Source organism: Staurois parvus, unplaced genomic scaffold (genome assembly GCF_062004578.1).
Source record: "Staurois parvus isolate SC_StPar_1 unplaced genomic scaffold, SC_StPar_1.0 ptg001357l, whole genome shotgun sequence".
Lineage (NCBI taxonomy): Eukaryota > Metazoa > Chordata > Amphibia > Anura > Ranidae > Staurois > Staurois parvus.
This window is the reverse complement of record NW_028319153.1, coordinates 58223-79485: the sequence shown is the minus strand read 5'-3', so window position 1 is coordinate 79485 and position 21263 is coordinate 58223. Positions and strand designations below refer to the sequence as shown.

Below are 21263 nucleotides of genomic sequence, written 5' to 3'. Positions count from 1 at the left end.
CTTTGATAAACGATCAATTTATTTTCTGATCAATCTGAATAATCAGTCTATAGTCAACAACCCCATCGATCTATATGACACCAGGGGCGGACTGACCATTTGGAAACTCAGGCACTGCCCGAGGGCCCGGGGTCAGTAGGGGGCCCCATGAGATGCCCCTGGTACCTTTTTCATAGGCTTTTTTGAGTTTGGGCAAGGACACAGGGGCCCCATGATCCCCTATTGCCTGGGGGCCCCATGAGTTGTCAGTCCGCCCCTGTATCACACACACGGTGAAATTCATTTCGATCAATACTTGGAATATACGATCATAAGCAGGGGCGGACTGACAACTCATGGGGCCCCCGGGCAATAGAGGATCATGGGGCCCCTGTGTCCTCGCTCACACTCAAACCACACCCAAAAAAGCCTATGAAAGGTACCAGGGGCATCTCATGGGGCCCCTACTGACCCCGGGCCCTCGGGCACTGCCCGAGTACCCAAATGGTCAGTCCGCCCCTGATCATAAGTTATTGATCGAATCTCTGCTCTCATCAAGCGATCTCATAATCTGATTGATCGACTTAATGATCGAATGAATGAACAAAGTATCTCAGTGCTGCTGATGGATGCTGAACCCCATCAACAATTTTCTGATTGGTTCAGTGTGATGGAATCCAATCTAAAACCGATGAATCCATTTGATTGCTTGCTGATTCGATTGTTTTGATCCAAATCACACATCGATCGGATAACAAGATCAAAGCGTGTATGGTTACCATTGGGCTTGGCATACATTAGGGCATGGGCGGTTCTTTTTGTTCTGAAGTGTACTGGATCCCCTGCAGCCAGGAACAATAGATCCTCACAGCAACAATAGACCCCTTGCAACAAAATACCCCCCACCGCAACAATAGACCCATTGCAGCAAAATACCCCCCACATCAACAATAGATCTCCTGCAACAGAATACTCCCACAGCAACAATAGATCGACAGCAGCAAAACCTGCCCCAGGAACAATGTTGTATGGAATCAAATAGATTCCCTGCAGCCAGCAACAATAGACCCCCTGAATCAAAATGCAACCATATCAACAATAGATCCACCCCATGAACAATGTTGTATGGAATGTGTTAATGATAGCAAGAAAAGCTGTAAAAATGGATCCCTTGCTGCCAGCAACAATAGATCCTCGCAGCAGCAATAGACCCCTTGCAACAAATTACCCCCACAGCAACAATAGACCCACCCAGGAACAACAGAACCCCACGAGAAGCAATAGATCACTAACTAGCCAGGAACAATAGATCCTCACAGCAACAAAATATCCCCACCGCAACCATAGATCCACCCCAGGAACATTGTTGTATGGAATTTGTTAACGATAACAGGAAAAGCAGTAAAAATGGATCCCTTGCTGCCAGAAGCAATGGACCCCTTGCAACAAAATACCCCCAACAGCAGCAATAGATCCACCCTAGGAACAATAGAGAGACTGAAAAAAAATGCTTCCTCCTGCCTGCAGCTGACATGATGACGTCATCTCAGCCTAGGTCCTAGGCAAAGTCACTGATTGGAGTAGGATGGCTTTTTAATGAGCATAGGCGGAGCTTTCCTATAACCCGATCCCGGTGCCGTACCTTGGGGCCCCTTTAATCCGTCCCTCTAATAAACTCAGTCCTGCTGACTTTTAGCAATACTCACCTCCAACAGCAACAATAGATCCATCAAAGGAACAATAGAGAGACTGAAAAAAAATGCTTCCTCCTGCCTGCAGCTGACATGATGACGTCATCTCAGCCTAGGTCCTAGGCAAAGTCACTGATTGGAGTAGGATGGCTTTTTAATGAGCATAGGCGGAGCTTTCCTAAAACCCGATCCCGGTGCGGTACCTTGGGGCCCCTTTAATCCGTCCCTCTAATAAACTCAGTCCTGCTGACTTTTAGCAATACGCACCTCCAACAGCAACAATAGATCCATCAAAGGAACAATAGAGAGACTGAAAAAAAATGCTTCCTCCTGCCTGCAGCTGACATGATGACGTCATCTCAGCCTAGGTCCTAGACAAAGTCACTGATTGGAGTAGGATGGCTTTTTAATGAGCATAGGCGGAGCTTTCCTATAACCCGATCCCGGTGCCGTACCTTGGGGCCCCTTTAATCCGTCCCTCTAATAAACTCAGTCCTGCTGACTTTTAGCAATACGCTGAGAGCCAAAAAAAAAAAGAGATAAAAGATGTTACAAAAAAAAAGATGTTTGTAATTATTCCCCGGAACACTCGACTAATAAGTTCGTCCACAATAAAAAAACCTGTCATTTTATGAAAGCGTTTAAATGCGCTCATCGCCATCCCCTCCCCCTCCCCCGGGGGACCATCAGGAAAAAATAAAAAAGCATAAATGGCTTTCATTTTAATCACGCTCCGGCTCCTCCGAGGCGGCCGGGGGAAATAAAACGCGTTCCGAGCCATGGCGGCGGCTTTTTACCTATCTCTGAGCGCACTCGCGCAGCCCGTCATTACTCCGTGATTAAGTGCGCTCTGGGAGAAATCTCCGCTCCGGCTGCCATATTAATGCGCTGGCCCTAATAACACATCTGACTTTTTATTGGTTTTTTTTTTTTTTAAGATGTGCGCAGAGCTGATAACGCCGCTCGCATTTTTTTTTTTAATTGCAGTAAGGTAAAAAATAATCAGCTACTTAGCACCAAAAAAAAAAAAATAAAATCTGAATTTTAACCCTTTCACTGCCATTTTTGCGTACGTTTAAAAATTCATTTTAGGCCTGAAGATCACATAACTCCTCCCCCAACAGGAGCGAGGAAGACAATGCATGCAGTGGGCAAGTGAGCGCTAAAAGTCACTACAGCCGCTGAAAATATCATTTGCATTATAATTTGGAACAGGGTGTAATCATACATAGTGATACATGTGAGTATATAGTCCACAATATCCCAGTGGGGTAGGTGCATGGAAGATCACAAGGATCCTTAGAATCTGATAATATATTCAAAGGTGATGGTGTGTCCAAACTGGTAAAAGACTGCGCACTCACCAGATGCGCAATCAATATGCGCATTTAAGAGATAACACTCTCAATGTTAGCTGGAATTCCCTCTGGAATATGGTCTGGTCTGCTCACTCAGCTGTCAGCCATGGCTCTAACCTCGTTTCACGTGGCTCTGTGGGTAGTGGGAAGCTCTGTGTCTCTCCCCCGCTCACACACTGTCCCCCATCTGCTCTCTCTGGGTCCCCTGGATCCGGTATTGGAATCTCTCTCCCTCTCCCAGCCCGGTGCCCGGTCTTTACCATACAGCTGATTCCCAATTGATGTTCCCGACTTTCGCTTCACCTTCCTGAATCCAGACCAGATGAAGTGAAAGTGGCACGCATGCGCATGTATACACACACGTTACAATGATATTAATTTATAATTAAATACTAGAAAAAAAAATGATATGTATATATCTATATATATACACGCAAACATGTTGCAATAATATTAATATTAAATACTAAGAAATATTAATATATTTATTTATAAATTATTTAATTCATACACAAATAATAAAAAATAATATACACACAGTGTGTATATATCTATATATCTATATATATATACACACACATTTTACAATAATATTAATTTAGAAATAAATACTAAAAAAAAAAATATACACACATTCTGTGTGTGTCTGTATGTATATGTTACTCACTATAGAGCTCACCAAGGAGCCAACAGAAAGCTGCTGAAGACCCGAGATCGTGCAGCCGCATGACGTCAGCACTAAGATTCCACCCTGACAAGTTTCGTCCGAATGGATGTTCTCAAAGGTTTTTGTTTTTTTATGCCCCCCCCAAAGAAACATATAGATTAAAAAAAAAAGAAGGAGGAGCAGCTGTCCCTGCAGTACTCTCTTTTCACCAAGAGATGCCCTCAGTCTTCCAAGTTGATTGACAACCACTGTTACTCACATATAGAGCTCACCAAGGAGCCAACAGAAAGCTGCTGAAGACCCGAGATCGTGCAGCGATGTGACGTCAGCACTAAGATTCCACCCTGACAAGTTTCCTCTGAATTGATATTCTCAAATGTTTTTTTTTAAAGCCCCCCCCCCCCAAAAGAAACATAAAGATTAACATAAAAAAAAGGAGGAGGAGCTGTCCCCACAGTACTCTCTTTTCACCAAGAGATGCCCTCAGTCTTCCAAGTTGATTGACAACCACTGTTACTCACATATAGAGCTCACCAAGGAGCCAACAGAAAGCTGCTGAAGACCCGAGATCGTGCAGCCGCATGACGTCAGCACTAAGATTCCACCCTGACAAGTTTCGTCCGAATGGATGTTCTCAAAGGTTTTTGTTTTTTTATGCCCCCCCCAAAGAAACATATAGATTAAAAAAAAAAGAAGGAGGAGCAGCTGTCCCTGCAGTACTCTCTTTTCACCAAGAGATGCCCTCAGTCTTCCAAGTTGATTGACAACCACTGTTACTCACATATAGAGCTCACCAAGGAGCCAACAGAAAGCTGCTGAAGACCCGAGATCGTGCAGCGATGTGACGTCAGCACTAAGATTCCACCCTGACAAGTTTCCTCTGAATTGATATTCTCAAATGTTTTTTTTTAAAGCCCCCCCCCCCCCCAAAAGAAACATAAAGATTAACATAAAAAAAAGGAGGAGGAGCTGTCCCCACAGTACTCTCTTTTCACCAAGAGATGCCCTCAGTCTTCCAAGTTGATTGACAACCACTGTTACTCACATATAGAGCTCACCAAGGAGCCAACAGAAAGCTGCTGAAGACCCAAGATCGTGCAGCCGCATGACGTCAGCACTAAGATTCCACCCTGACAAGTTTCGTCCGAATGGATGTTCTCAAAGGTTTTTGTTTTTTTATGCCCCCCCAAAGAAACATATAGATTAAAAAAAAAAGAAGGAGGAGCAGCTGTCCCTGCAGTACTCTCTTTTCACCAAGAGATGCCCTCAGTCTTCCAAGTTGATTGACAACCACTGTTACTCACATATAGAGCTCACCAAGGAGCCAACAGAAAGCTGCTGAAGACCCGAGATCGTGCAGCGATGTGACGTCAGCACTAAGATTCCACCCTGACAAGTTTCCTCTGAATTGATATTCTCAAATGTTTTTTTTTAAAGCCCCCCCCAAAGAAACTTAGATAGATTAAAAAATAAATAAAAAAGAAGAAGGAGGAGGAGCTGTTCCTGCAGTACTCTTTTTTTCACCAAGAGATGCCCTCAGTCTTCCAAGTTGATTAACAACCACTGTTACTCTGATTTTAATTTTGGCCCCACATTGTTCCATTTTTTGAGACAATTTCTGGTGGATCTCCATTTTTGTTCAGCAAGCTATCCAGGGCCAGGACAAGGGGTGGGCAAATGGAAAGGCAGCGCTGAGCGCAATGGTTTACTGTAGGCATGGGGCGCCTTCCTTCTGTTACATGGCTGGCCATTTTGGCATCCTTGCCCTGGGCACTGGATGACCTTGTCCCTACACTGAATCCATCCATACAAAGATCTGGCATCTCAGGGGATTTTGGTGGCACACTGAGAGACAATGAAGCTGGTTCCAGTAATGGAGGGACCATCAATGGGAAGATCCATGAACAATAACCAGGACCTGGTCTACCCATGAGACAAGAGACAAGCCCCAGACCGCCATGTCCGTCTACATCTCCCCCTCTCCCCAGGAGCCGCATGTTTTCTGCCTTCTATCCAGCCATGTTACAATGTTTAATCTCCAGTGTGGCTCTGAAACACACATTTATCAGACGCCGCAATTTGGAACGCTCAAAGTGCTCTTCAATAAGCAGCTATTTCTTCTCTCCATTCCCTGCGCTTTACCGCCATTGAAATGCTCGGCTCTAACTACCTTAAGTGAGGCCTGCGCATGAAAACCCATCTGCCAAATTAGTTCCATAGAACGATGCACCGTGATTGACCTTGACAAGTGTATGGCTATAATATAACCCCGGGGAGGAACCGCCGCTCTGCCAGCTCTGGACGATAATTTACAGGCTTTTATATTAATGTGAGGGGGGGGGGGAGAGAGAGGGGGGGAGAGGGAGCGCAATCTGCTTTCTGCTGAAAAAAAAAAGAACTTTCAAATAGAATTTCCCAACACTTGTGTGTCCGGGCAATGCAGAGATTTCTGCTATCTTCTTCTACCCCTATATCGAATATATATCCCAGATCGATCGATCTATTATCTATCTATCTATCTATCTATCTATCTATCTATCTATTATCTATCTATCTATCTATCTATCTATCTATCTATCTATCTATCTATTATCTATCATCTATCTATCTATCTATCTATCATCTATCTATCTATTATCTATCTATCTATCTATCTATCTATCTATCTATCTATCTATCTATCTATCTATTATCTATCTATCTATTATCTATCTATCTATCTATCTATCTATCTATCTATCTATCTATCTATTATCTATCTATCTATCTATCTATCTATCTATCTATCTATCTATCTATCATCTATCTATCTATCTATCTATCTATCTATCATCTATCTATCTATCTATCTATCTATCTATCTATCTATCATCTATCTATCTATCATCTATCTATCTATCTATCTATTATCTATCATCTATCTATCTATTATCTATCTATCTATCTATCTATCTATCTATCTATCTATCTATCTATCTATTATCTATCTATCTATCATCTATCTATCTATCAATAGATAGATAGATAATAGATAGATAGATAGATGATAGATAGATAGATAGATAGATAATAGATAGATAGATAGATAGATAGATAGATAGATAGATAGATAATAGATAGATAGATGATAGATGATAGATAGATAGATAGATGATAGATAGATAGATAGATAGATAATAGATAGATAGATAATAGATAGATAGATAGATAGATAGATAATAGATAGATAGATAGATAGATAGATAATAGATAGATAGATAGATGATAAATAGATAGATAGATAGATAGATAGATAGATAGATAGATAGATAATAGATAGATAGATAATAATCTATCTATCTATCTATCTATCTATCTATCTATCTATCTATTATCTATCATCTATCTATCTATCTATCTATCTATTATCTATCTATCTATCATCTATCTATCTATCAATAGATAGATAGATAATAGATAGATAGATAGATGATAGATAGATAGATAGATAGATAGATAATAGATAGATAGATAGATAGATAGATAGATAGATAGATAGATAGATAGATAGATAATAGATAGATAGATGATAGATGATAGATAGATAGATAGATAATAGATAGATAGATAGATAGATAGATAGATAGATAGATAGATAGATAGATAGATGATAGATAGATAGATAGATAGATAGATGATAGATAGATAGATAGATGATAGATAATAGATAGATAGATAGATAGATAATAGATAGATAGATAGATAGATAGATAGATAGATAGATAATAGATAGATAGATAGATAGATAGATAGATAGATAGATAATAGATAGATAGATAGATAGATAGATAATAGATAGATAGATAGATAGATAGATAATAGATAGATAGATAATAATCTATCTATCTATCTATCTATCTATCTATCTATCTATCTATCTATCTATTATCTATCTATCTATCTATCTATTATCTATCATCTATCTATCTATCTATCTATCTATCTATCTATCTATTATCTATCTATCTATCATCTATCTATCTATCTATCTATCTATCTATCTATCTATCTATCTATCTATTATCTATCTATCTATCTATCTATCTATCTATCATCTATCTATCTATCTATCTATCTATCTATCTATCTATCTATCTGTATTTCTCTCTCTCTGCTGTCAGCAGACCAATAAAACCCCCCAACATAGGTGTCAGTGAAAACACAACCCCTAGCAGCGGAGTCAGTGGACACAAGAATAGCCCCCCAACATTGGTGTCAGTGGACCCGGAAATTACCCCCCAACATCTGTGTCAGTGGGCACAAAAAATGGCCCTCAGTATACCTGTCAGTGACTGCAATACTAACCCCCGCAATTGATGCCAGTATCAATACTGTTAACCCCCCTCCTGCCCTGGTGTTCTGTAGCATCGCTATTCGACACACCTCCTCCATTGGTGGTCAGTGGCTGCCCCCCCCCCCACAATGGTGGTCAATGCAGCAATGCAGTCAGAGGCAGTAAAATGTAATCTCCCCCATTGCTATATTATGGTCAGTGCAGTCAGCGGCAGTCCTCATAAGACCCATAGGCTGCATGTTCAGCACCATTGCTCTATAGAGTTCCCCTTTGCTCCTCCCCCAGAAGCTATATAAGGTTATGTAGGGAGATGAGGGGAGGGACAGAGGAGCTGGACCAGCGCAGAGAACATTTGACTATGCCCAGCAAGGGGGAGCTGTGTTAGCGGCATATTGCAAGAGAGTAAAAAAAAAAATTTGGAAAGGAACTCTGCAGGTAAGATTTTTTGTTTCTTTTACCTGCAAGCTGACAGGGTCACTTTAACATCCAAAATGCAACGGATGCCCCCAGGGCCAGTGCTAGACTGTTTTGCACCGTAGGCAAGATCAGATACTTGTACTCCCCCCCACCAGCACACATTCTCTTTCCCCTCAAATTTTCCACCCTAGCACAAATCCTTAGCCCCAAATCCCCCCTCCTAGCATAAATCCCCCCCAATACCACCTCCTAGCACAACTCCCTCCAAATACCCTTCCCAGCACAAATCCACCCTGCCCACCCAAATCCCCTCTACTAGCATATCCGCTCCCAACAATCCCCCGCCCCCCATCCCCTCCTAACACATATCTCACCCATCCCCCCTCCTAGCACAAATCCCCCCAATCCTCCCTTCTAGCATAAACATAACCCCCCCCCCCCACAAATCCCCTCTCCTAGCACAAATCTCCTCTCTGAGCACAAATCTCCTCTCCTAACACAAATCCCTCAATCCCCTCTCTTAGCACAAATCCCCCCAATCCCCTCTCTTAGCACAAATCCCCTCTCCTAGCACAAATCCCCCCAATCCCCTCTCCTAGCACAAATCCCCCCAATCCCCTCTCTTAGCACAAATCTCCTCTACTAACACAAATCCCCTCTCTTAACACAAATTCCCCCAATCCCCTCTCCTAACACAAATCCCCTCAATCCCCTCTCTTAGAACAAATCCCCTCTCCTAGCACAAATCTCCTTTCCTAGCACAAATCTCCTCTCCTAACACAAATCCCCCCAATCCCCTCTCCTAGCACAAATCTCCTCTACTAACACAAATCCCCCCAATCCCCTCTCTTAGCACAAATCCCCCAATCCCCTCTCCTAGCATAAATCCCCTCTCCTAGCATAAATCTCCTCTCCTAACACAAATCCCCCCAATCCCCTCTCCTAACACAAATCCCCCAATCCCCTCTCCTAACACAAATCCCCCAATCCCCTCTCCTAGCATAAATCCCCTCTCCTAGCATAAATCTCCTCTCCTAACACAAATCCCCCAATCCCCTCTCCTAACACAAATCCCCCAATCCCCTCTCCAACACAAATACCCCCAATCCCCTCTCCTAACACAAATCCCCCAATCCCCTCTCCTAACACAAATCCCCCAATCCCCTCTCCTAACACAAATACCCCCAATCCCCTCTCCTAACACAAATCCCCCAATCCCCTCTCCTAACACAAATCCCCCAATCCCCTCTCCAACACAAATACCCCCAATTCCCCCTCCCAGCATCACTCCTCTTCCCCCCACCTAGGACAAAATCCCTCCTCTAGCTAAACCCCCTCAAAATTACCCTTCCAAGCATAAAATCCTCCCACCTTACCCAACCCCCCCCCAAAGCCCATCCCAGCACCCCCGCAAAGCTAGCTCCGGCCCTGGAAGCCCCTAATATGTGCCCACCCTTATACATGCCTGTTTTTTTTTATAATGCGTTTGGCATTAAGAACTGGCGAGGAGACGTTGTTTATCCCGCACGCCCTGCGAACAATTCCAGATAACAGGACGCTTATCTCACACTTAAAAAACAATTCCGAACACAATGAGCCCATTTATTGTCACACTAAACCCCTCGTGATTCATGGGCTCATTCTGCCCTCCGCGGGTGCCTGCCAAGGGCCGGAGGGCCATTTTCTATGTGTGAGAACAACCTGTTACACCAGGTGGGGGGGGGGGGGGGGCGCCGGTGATAAGAGAAGGATTGCTTTCCCCAGGAATGCCATTGTCTTCTGTTCCCACAACATCCCCTATTGATAATGGAATGATTGTGGGCGGATTCTTGCCCCCGCTGCAGGACAGGCCATCCATCAGGGCTTTTCTTAAAAGTCGTTTGATTCCAATGATACATGATATAATAATACGCGACGCTGAACAATATCCGCGCAGAGGTTCCAGAGGCGTGGTGCCAAGCCGGTGTATGCAGGTGCCAGCTACCTGATGCAACACCTGGTGTTATATCTAAAGATTTGGATTTTTTTTGTTGCATTTTTTGGGCCTCATTCACATGGACAGACAGGCAAGGCATTGCTGTAATACTATCTCTACCGGCCGCTATTGCACAGTTTAGGTGGGCAGTAAAAATTCAGATCAGCCACCTGTTTTTACCGCCCACCTAAACTGTACAATGGGGGCCTGAGGGAATATAATGCACACCGAGTGATTCGACTGTACAATGCTAGCCATGGCGGAGGAGATTGTGTTCCTCCAGACAAACCCTGTCCATAGACGTATAGAGATTGGATATATCTATCTATCTTGGCTTCGTAGTTAGCAGATCTTCTGTCTGTCTATTCTATCTATCTATTATCTATCTATCTATTATCTATCTATCTATCTATCTATTATCTATCTATCTATCTATCTATCTATTATCTATCTATCTATCTATCTATCTATTATCTATCTATCTATCTATTATCTATCTATCTATCTATCTATCTATCTATCTATTATCTATCTATCTATCTATCTATTATCTATCTATCATCTATCTATCTATCTATCTATCTATCTATCTATCTATTATCTATCTATCTATTATCTATCTATCATCTATCTATCTATCTATCTATCTATCTATCTATCTATCTATCATCTATCTATCTATCTATCTATCTATCTATCTATCTATCTATCTATTATCTATCTATTATCTATCTATCTATCTATCTATCTATCATCTATCTATCTATCTATCTATCTATCTATCTATCTATCTATCTATCTATCTATCTATTATCTATCTATCTATTATCTATCTATCATCTATCTATCTATCTATCTATCTATCTATCTATCTATCTATCTATCTATCATCTATCTATCTATCTATCTATCTATCTATCATCTATCTATCCATTATCTATCTATCTATCTATCTATCTATCTATTATCTATCTATTATCTATCTATCTATCTATTATCTATCTATCTATCTATCTATCTATCTATCTATCTATCTATCTATCTATCTATCTATCTATTATCTATCTATCTATTATCTATCTATCTATCTATCTATCTATCTATCTATCATCTATCTATCTATCTATCTATCTATCTATCTATCTATCTATCTATTATCTATCTATTATCTATCTATCTATCTATCTATCTATTATCTATCTATCTATCCATCTATCTATCTATCTATCTATCTATCTATCTATCTATCTATCTATCTATCACCTATCTATCTATCTATTATCTATCATCTATCTATCTATTATCTATCTATCTATCTATCTATCTATCTATCTATCTATCTATCTATCTATCTATTATCTATCTATCTATCTATCTATCTATCTATCTATCTATCTATTATCTATCTATCTATTATCTATCTATCATCTATCTATCTATTATCTATCTATCTATTATCTATCTATCTATTATCTATCTATATTCTATCTATCTATCTATCTATCTATCTATCTATTATCTATCTATCTATCTATCTATCTATCTATCTATCTATTATCTATCTATCTATCTATCTATCTATCTATCTATCTATCTATCTATCTATCTATTATCTATCTATCTATTATCTATCTATCTATCTATCTATTATCTATCTATCTATCTATCTATTATCTATCTATCTATCTATCTATCTATCTATCTATCTATCTATCTATTATCTATCTATCATCTATCTATCTATTATCTATCATCTATCTATCTATCTATCTATCTATCTATCTATCTATCTATCTATCTATCTATCTATTATCTATCTATCATCTATCTATCTATTATCTATCTATCTATCTATCTATCTATCTATCTATCTATCTATCTATCTATCTATTATCTATCTATCTATCTATCTATCTATCTATCTATCTATCTATCTATTATCTATCTATCTATTATCTATCTATCTATCTATCTATCTATCTATCTATCTATCTATCTATCTATTATCTATCTATCTATTATCTATCTAACTACCAAGCCAAGATAAATAGATTGACAGTAGATATGGATAAATCGGTAGAACCACTAGCCACTGAGCCACAATAGAGATGTATAGTTCAACTGAACCACTATCGATAGATAGATAGATATCTAATGGCTCAGTGGTTAGCAGTTCTATTTGTCTATCTATCTCTATTATCAAGTGGTTAACTCTTCTGTCTTGAAGTGCTGGGACCTTTCTACTGTATCTGCATAGCGTTTGCATGTTCTCCCTGTGCCTGTGTGGTTTCCTCCGGGTACTCCAGTTTCCTCCCACACTCCAAAGACATGCTGGTAGGTCACTTTATCCCTGTCTAAATTGCCCCTAAAATGTGTCTGTATATTAGATTGTAAGCTCCTTGGGGTAGGGACTGCTGGGAATGTAAAGGGTGGTGTACATTGATGGTCCTGCGTTCATGTCTGTAATAAATCATCTATCTGGTGAAGTACCTTCTTCTGGTTCATAGACATCTGCATGAAGCCTTTAGCACACAGCGCCTCCACATTGGTGGGCTCCACCCTCAGCACGGCGCTGAAATCGTATATGGCCGTCTTCTTCTGTCCCAGCTGCCCGTAACATCTGCCTCTGGCCAGCAGAGAGTCCTTGGCCTCGCCTCCTGTCAGTAAATAAACACGCCTTTTGTTTAGCAAAGCTGACAATACAAACGTCATCATATCCACCCCTGACAATTGACTCGGCAAGGAGCGCCATTGGCCCGGCCGCAGCGCACAGATGTTTAGCTCATTTGCGCACTTTTGCCAGAACACCTGCAGAGAGCGCTCAGTGGAAGGATCTTTTTTTGTTATTTGACCAACATTTCTATAGTATTCTCATCTCAACATTTCCAGAATTGTTACAATATCAATGTCACTTCTTCATTCTGCAGCCCGGCTCACACTAAAGGGAAAATGATCAGTCCACCCTCTATTTATCTGGATCTATTGTGGCTCAGTGATTAGCAGTACTGGGAGTCCTTCTATTCATCTGTCTATCTCTATCTGTATCTATTGTGGCTCAGTGATTACAGGACTGCGGTCCTTCTATTCATCTGTCTTTCTGTATCTGTATCTATTGTGGCTCAGTGATTAGAAGTACTGGGGTCATTCTATTCATCTGTCTATCTCTATCTGTATCTATTGTGGCTCAGTGGTTAGCAGTACTGAGCCATTCTATTTATCTCTTTCCGTCGGTATCTACTGTGGCTCAGTGGTTAGCAGTGCTGGGGGTCCTTCCCCAAAACCATCTAGTGGCCATAATATGGTATTGTCCTCAGTGGTTAGCTATACTCTAGTTATCTGACTATCTCTATCTGTATCTAGTGTGACTCAGTGGTTAGCAGTACTGAGGTCTTTTTATCTGTATCTATTATGGCTCATTAGTTAATAATACTGGGGTCCTTCTATTTATCTGTCTACTGCTATCTGTCATTATTGTGGCTCAGTGGTTACCAGTACTGGGAAACTTCTATTTATCTACCTGTTTCCATTGTGACCCAGTGGTTAGCAGTACTGGGGCCCTTCTATTTATCTGTATCTATTGTTGCTCAGTGGTTGGCAGTACCGGTGTCCTATTTACCTGTAGATATCTGTCGATTTACCTGTTTATATCTGTATCTGTTGTGGCTCAGTGGTTAGCAGTACCGGTGTCCTATTTACCAGTCTGTATCTCTATCTGTTGTGGCTCAGTGGTTAGCAACATGGGCCCTTCTATTTATTTATTTCTATCTGTATTAACTGTGACTCAGTGGTTAGCAGTACTGGGGCCCTTCTCTTTATCCATCTCTTTCTATCTGTATCTAATGTGGCTCAGTGGTCAGCAATACTAGGGCCCTTCTATATATCTGTATCTAATGTGGCTCAATGGTCAGCAATACTAAGGCCCTTCTATCGATCTGTATCTATTGTAGCTCAGTGGTTCATAGCACTGGTGTCCTTCTATTTATCTGTCTATATCTGTTGTGGCTCAGTGGTTAGCAGTACTGGGCTCTTCTATTTATTTATATCTGTATCTGTTGTGGCTCAGTGGTTAGCAGCATGGACCCTTCTATTTATTTATTTCTATCTGTATCCACTGTGACTCAGTGGTTAGCAGTACTGGGGCCCTTCTCTTTATCCATCTCTTTTTATCTGTATCTAATGTGGCTCAGTGGTTAGCAATACTAGGGCCCTTCTATGTATCTGTATCTATTGTGGCTCAGTGGTCAGCAATACTAGGGCCCTTCTATGTATCTATATCTATTGTGGCTCAGTGGTTCGCAGTACTGGTGGCCTTCTATTCATCTGTCTATATCTGTTGTGGCTCAGTGTTTAGCAGTACTGGGCTCTTCTATTTATATATCTCTTTCTATCTGTATCTACTGTGGCTCAGTGGTTAGCAGTACTGGGCTCTTCTAGTTATATATCTCTTTCTGTCTGTATCTACAGTGGCTCAGTGGTTAGCAGTACTGGGGTAATTCTATTTATCTATCTATCGTGGCTCAGTGGTTACCAGTAGGGGGGTCTATCTATCTATTGTGGCTCACTGGTTACCAGTATGGGGGTCTATCTTTAGTTGCTCAGTGGTTACCAGTATGGGGGTCTATCTATCATGGCTCAGTGGTTACCTGTAGGGGGGTCTATCTATCGTGGCTCAGTGGTTACTAGTAGGGGGTCTATCTATCATGGCTCAGTGGTTACCAGTAGGGGGGTCTATCTATCTATCTATGCTCACTGGTTAGCAGTACTGGGGTAATTCTATTTATCTATCTATCGTGGCTCAGTGGTTACCAGTAGGGGGGTCTATCTATCGTGGCTCACTGATTACCAGTATGAGGGTCTATCTATTGTGGCTCACTGGTTACCAGTATGGGGGTCTATCTTTCATTGCTCAGTGGTTACCAGTATGGGGGTCTATCTATCTATCATGGCTCAGTGGTTACCTGTAGGGGGGTCTATCTATCGTGGCTCAGTGGTTACCAGTAGGGGGGTCTATCTATCTATCTATGCTCACTGGTTACCAGTAGGGGGGTCTATCTGTCCAGGTTCAGTGGTTACCAGTATGGGGGTCTATCTATCGTGGCTCAGTGGTTACCAGTATGGGGGTCTATCTATCTATCTGTCTAGGTTCAGTGGTTACCAGTATGGGGGTCTATCTATCTAGGCTCAGTGGTTACCAGTATGGGGGTCTATCTATCTAGGCTCAGTGGTTACCAGTATGGGGGTCTATCTGTCTAGGCTCAGTAGTTGGCAGCAGTTAAGCAGACCAATGAGTGGATCTGGCGCTGTCATGGAGGTGACCAATCAGCAGCAGCATTGTACCTGACACTATAATAGCGAAGGATAAGTAGGCCACGCCCTCCTTCAGGTACGCCTCCCCCTGTCTGCTCTGCAGGATGGACATGCCCTTGGTGTGGCAGTGACTCTGCATCAGCCTGCGATCCTCTTCTGTGAACACATTCATGAGGGGCAAAAGGCAAGAAGTGTCACCCAGCTGGATCACCTTCTTGAAGAGCTGAGGAAGAGAGAAGAACAAATCATTATCTGTGCCCAGTATGGGGGGGTCCCACCATCCCTGTGCTGAATTCCCGGGTCTGTACACCCACTGTGCCCATTATGAGGGGTTCCCACCATCCCTGTGCTGAGTTCCCGGGTCTGTGCACCCACTGTGCCCATTATGAGGGGTTCCCACCATCCCTGTGCTGAGTTCCCGGGCCTGTACACCAGCTGAGCCCATTATGAGGGGTTCCCACTAACCCTGTGCCGAGTTCCTGGGTCTTCAGTCTCGCACAGGTGTACCGGCTCCTCTCCAGGACTGAAATGGCTTACTCTGATTTCACCGCACACTGTGGACTTCTCACAATCACGGAGGCTCAGCATCACACAGCCTCTTTCTGGCCCCTCCCACCAGCTCTGATCTGGCCTCTTGCATAGAGAAGCACAGAGACCCAGACAGAACATCACAGCGGTGTGATAAAAAGGGAAAAGTTTTATTTAAAAATGTCATCAGCATGTGGATGGGGGGAAACGCAGGAACCAGGGAAAGCAAAATGTAAGCAAACTAAACTTCAGGTTTAAAAAGTAACTCCACTATTGTTGAGAAAAAAAAAACAAACAAACCCCCCCCTCTGGAAAATCACTGAGCCAATCACACAGCAGGAAATGACATTTCTGGGGGGCGCTCTGTACACCATCAATGACAGCGCTGCAGATTGAGAAGGAAAAGTTGTTTATAACATTCAATTATAATAGGACTTGTGTAGCAATTAAATGTGATAAATTATTTTTTATTTGCCATTTTTTCCCTGTGAATGTGGAGTTCCCCTTTAAGTCCCCCAGGAAGAAAGTTGTGGATTCTCATTTGTTTGGTATCTGAGCCATAGAAGTACATTGGGTAGTGTGATGCTGCCACCTGCTGCTAGATCTGTGTATTCACATCTCATGGACTTTAACCCCCCCTTCCAGTCCGTACACTTTCCCCCCCTTCCAGTCCGAACACTTTCCCCCCTTTCCAGTCCGAACACTTTCCTCTCCCTTCCAGTCCGGACACTTTCCCCCCCCTTCCAGTCCGGACACTTTCACCCCCTTCCAGTCCGGACGCTTTCACCCCCTTCCAGTCCGGGCGCTTTCACCCCCTTCCAGTCCGGACACTTTCACCCCCTTCCAGTCCGGACGCTTTCACCCCCTTCCAGTCCGGACGCTTTCACCCCCTTCCAGTCCGGACACTTTCCCCCCCTTCCAGTCCGGACGCTTTCACCCCCTTCCAGTCCGGACACTTTCACCCCCTTCCAGTCCGGACACTTTCACCCCCTTCCAGTCCGGACACTTTCACCCCCTTCCAGTCCGGACGCTTTCCCCCCCTTCCAGTCCGGACACTTTCCCCCCCTTCCAGTCCGGACGCTTTCACCCCCTTCCAGTCCAGGCCAATTTTCAGCTTTCAGCGCTGTCACACTTTGAATGACAATTGCGCAGTCATGCAACGCTGTACCCATATGAATTTTTTACCATTTTTTTTGAGACAGATAAAACTTTATTTTGGGAGGGCCAAATAAAGACAAACAATAGCAACAGTATGTCCCGGGGACAAGTCGTAATTCCTGGCTACCTCCAGCAGCTGTCAGACAGATATGAGCGGCGTGATGCTGAACATGTTCCCATTGAGTTTTCTGATTTTCTCATTGAGTTGTTTAACTCCTTCCCATCTGGCCTATTGCAATACGATGGCGGTGCGGGAACCCTACTATCCTACGTCCTCCCAGGATCGGGCCACCATGTGACGTCCTCCCAGGATCGGGCCACCATTTGACGTCCTCCCAGGATCGGGCCACCATGTGACGTCCTCCCAGGATCGGGCCACCATGTGACGTCCTCCCTGGATCGGGCCACCATGTGACGTCCTCCCAGGATCGGGCCACCATGTGACGTCCTCCCAGGATCGGGCCATCATGTGACGTCCTCCCTGGATTGGGCCACCATGTGACGTCCTCCCTGGATCGGGCCACCATGTGATGTCCTCCCAGGATCGGGCCACCATGTGACGTCCTCCCAGGATCGGGCCACAATGTGGCGTCCTCCCAGGATTGGGCCACCATGTGACGTCCTCCCAGGATCGGGCCACCATTTGACGTCCTCCCAGGATCGGGCCACCATGTGACGTCCTCCCAGGATCGGGCCACCATGTGACGTCCTCCCAGGATCGGGCCACCATGTGACGTCCTCCCAGGATCGGGCCAACATATGACATCCTCCCAGGATCGGCCAACATATGACGTCTTCCCAGGATCGGGCCAACATATGACGTCCTCCCAGGATCGGGCCACCATATGACGTCCTCCCAGGATCGGGCCACCATATGACGTCCTCCCAGGATCGGGCCACCCTATGACGTCCTCCCAGGATCAGGCCACCACATGACGTCCTCCCAGGATCGGGCCACCATATGACGTCCTCCCTGGATCGGGCCACCATATGACATCCTCCCAGGATCGGGCCACCATGTGGCGTCCTCCTAGAATATGACGTCCTCTCTGGATCGGGCTATGCACCGGTGCGATCTGTCTATGGCCGAAGACAAATCACTACACCGGCCCGTTTCCAGTATCATGTGATTGCTGTGACCAATCACAGCCGATCATGTCAGTTGTAAGCAATGAATGGCATGAAAGGAAGCCATTCATTGCTTACAACAGTGCTACGGGCTGCAAAGGCTAGTGCATGTAAATAAAGGCTCTAGGGCAAAACCTTTATTTGCAGTGCGCAGAATGATCAGCAAATGTGCGGTGAATGTGAGCTTGGACAGTTGCAAGCAGCCAGCCATTGCAATCCCAGAATCAGCAATGATTGGCTGCGTAGGTTTGGCTGCGTTTTCCATACAGCAAATATGTCTGAACGCTGATATTCCCATAGTGGTATACAAAGGTTGGCGGATATTCCTTCATAGGGCACTCTCTGTCTAGTAATGAGCAATGTGACAGCATAATATATGGTAAATGATCGATGATCCAATCACGTTGCGCTTTATAACTCCATTTGTAAAATTCTCACCAAGCCGGGTATGAATACTAAAATACAGAAAGCTGTTCAAGTTGTGTAGGTGCAATGCTGCCACCTGCTGGTCACAGAGCGACTTGCAGCCCCTACCTGGTTCCCGTCGTATATGAAGCCCTTTTTCAGCTGCAGCAGGGCCAGCCTGACCAGAACGGCGGACTTCTGAGAGCTGCTGTTGAGGGCCAAACTGAGCATCTTATGGGCTTCCTCTATGCGGTCCATCTTGTAGAGAGCGTCGGTGCAGAGGATGCGGCACAGGTCATCCGTGGGGTCCAGCATCATCAGGAGCGTGGTCAGCTGGTGGACACCTGAAACGTCACTAAACAAAAAAGTTAAACCCACATGGAAGAAAAATAGATTTGAAATATTCTTCCCAAAATATATTGCCATATGTTTTGAAATGCTACAATTTTGGCCGTATTCAATATATTTCAAAATATATTTCAATAAATTATATATATATATTTAGATATATTGCATGTTGAAATGCGTTTTCTATATATTACAAACTATAAGAAAAATATGTTTTTTAAATATATGTTTTTTAAATATATTCTTCAGATTTTTTTTCAACATATAAAAAAATAATTTTAACCCCCCTGGCGGTATTCCCGAGCAGGGGCGGACTGACAACTCATGGGGCCCCCGGGCAATAGGAAATCATGGGGCTCCTGTGTCTTCGCCCACACTCAAACCACACCCAAAAAAGCCTATGAAAGGTACTAGGGGCAGCTCATGGGGCCCCCTACTGAACCCGGGCCCTCGGGCGGTACCCAAGTGCCTGAAAGGTCAGTCCGCCCCTGTTCCCGATTGTAGATCGGGGTAAAGTTTCAGCACCACAAGCGGCAACCCCCCCGAGCTACACTCGGGAATACACTGCAGCGTTGCTCCGGGATCTCTCCTGCACTTACCTTGTCCTGCACTCCCGCGATGTCCCCCCTGCAGTGTCCCCGGCCATGTCCTCCGGCCGATGCTGGCATCCATCTTCCGTTCCCTGCGACGTCGGGACTTACGGGGAACGGAACGGCGGGAAATTAAAAAATGACAAAAAGTGACATTCACTCAATACACTAAAATCACATAGTATTCCATTCCTGTATCAAACCATTTCACATACATTTTGTCCCGAGTGCTTTGTCCGGCGCCCTGCCTGCATTTTTACTGTTCTTTCTGCCTGGAAACTGAGAAACGTCCATGGCGTCCAAAAAGCGTCCCTTTAGGTCAAAAGCAGTTTTAGATCGGCTAGAGAACAGCGATAGTAAATCAGAACCACTTGACGAATTGAGTGATAATGATTGGTGGGGGAAATTCATCATCAGACACTGAAAACGATTCTGCGACTGAGCTCAGCGATGTGCGAACTTGGCGCTATATTTCACATTTCAGTGTTTTTGGTTTGATTATATTATTGAATTAAATGTATTATTATTATATTATTATTTTTTATGATTATTTATTAAATTATAATTTATGATTTTGTGTTTCAAATTGTTACATACCCGGGATGTTTACTAGACTCTTGTTTGGACAGATTTCAGTGAGTTATTCCTAAAAATTACAGGCCTACAATAAATAAAAACATATTTCCAAGCAAAAAAAGTACCGCTTTGAGCACCAAAAATCTGAAATAATAATACCGCTAGGGAGGTTAACATATATTTGTAAATGTATTCCAAAAAATGTAGATTTGCCTTTTTAAAGACATACAGTATATTTGAAAATGTATTTAAAAAATATTTTTCATATATTTTGTAAAAAACGCTGGTTATAAAAGTGTCATTTTTAAAAAAAAATTTCAGTCCTGCTCCAGCAGATTCTATACATTTTACAATTCCACTTTGCAGGTAGTTTAAGGGGACCCCCCCCCCAAGGCATGATATTTAAAGGAATGTTTCATTTTTGTTTTGTTTTTTTACTTTAAGCAATGAAAAACGACTGCCCCTTAAAAAATGGCACTTTTTGGAAAAAAACAATTCACTGATTCATGTCCCTCAGGGCAGTACCCGAGTCCCCATACCACTTTTATAGCCAATAACTTAAAAATGTTTTTCTTTTTCTGGGTCAGCGGTGGTGGGGGGCATCGTGATTGACGTTGGATCTACATCGGGGGACATTTTTTTAACTTTTATTTTTAATAAAGGACTTGTTAAAGACTATCTCCTGTCTTTTTTACGCTGCATATTTTTTTGTGAATGGGTAGCGGTACCATGTACCATGGGGGGGGCGGGATCTGGGGGCCCCCTTATTAAAGGGGTCTTCCAGATTCGAATAAGCCCCCCGC

The 21263-nt window shown here is 43.0% G+C and overlaps 1 protein-coding gene across 1 annotated transcript in view; it reads right to left on the bottom strand.

Moving 5' to 3' along the window:
* TTC34 (tetratricopeptide repeat domain 34) overlaps positions 1 to 21263 on the bottom strand; it is an 87319-nt gene that overhangs the window by 52782 nt on the left and 13274 nt on the right. Inside the window, exons 3-5 of the mRNA XM_089661633.1 lie at positions 19076 to 19301; positions 15758 to 15950; positions 12911 to 13077 (exon numbers count right to left, since the gene is read on the bottom strand). Of these exons, the coding sequence (XP_089517759.1) occupies positions 12911 to 13077; positions 15758 to 15950; positions 19076 to 19301 (586 nt within the window). The remainder of the gene's footprint in view (positions 1 to 12910; positions 13078 to 15757; positions 15951 to 19075; positions 19302 to 21263) is intronic.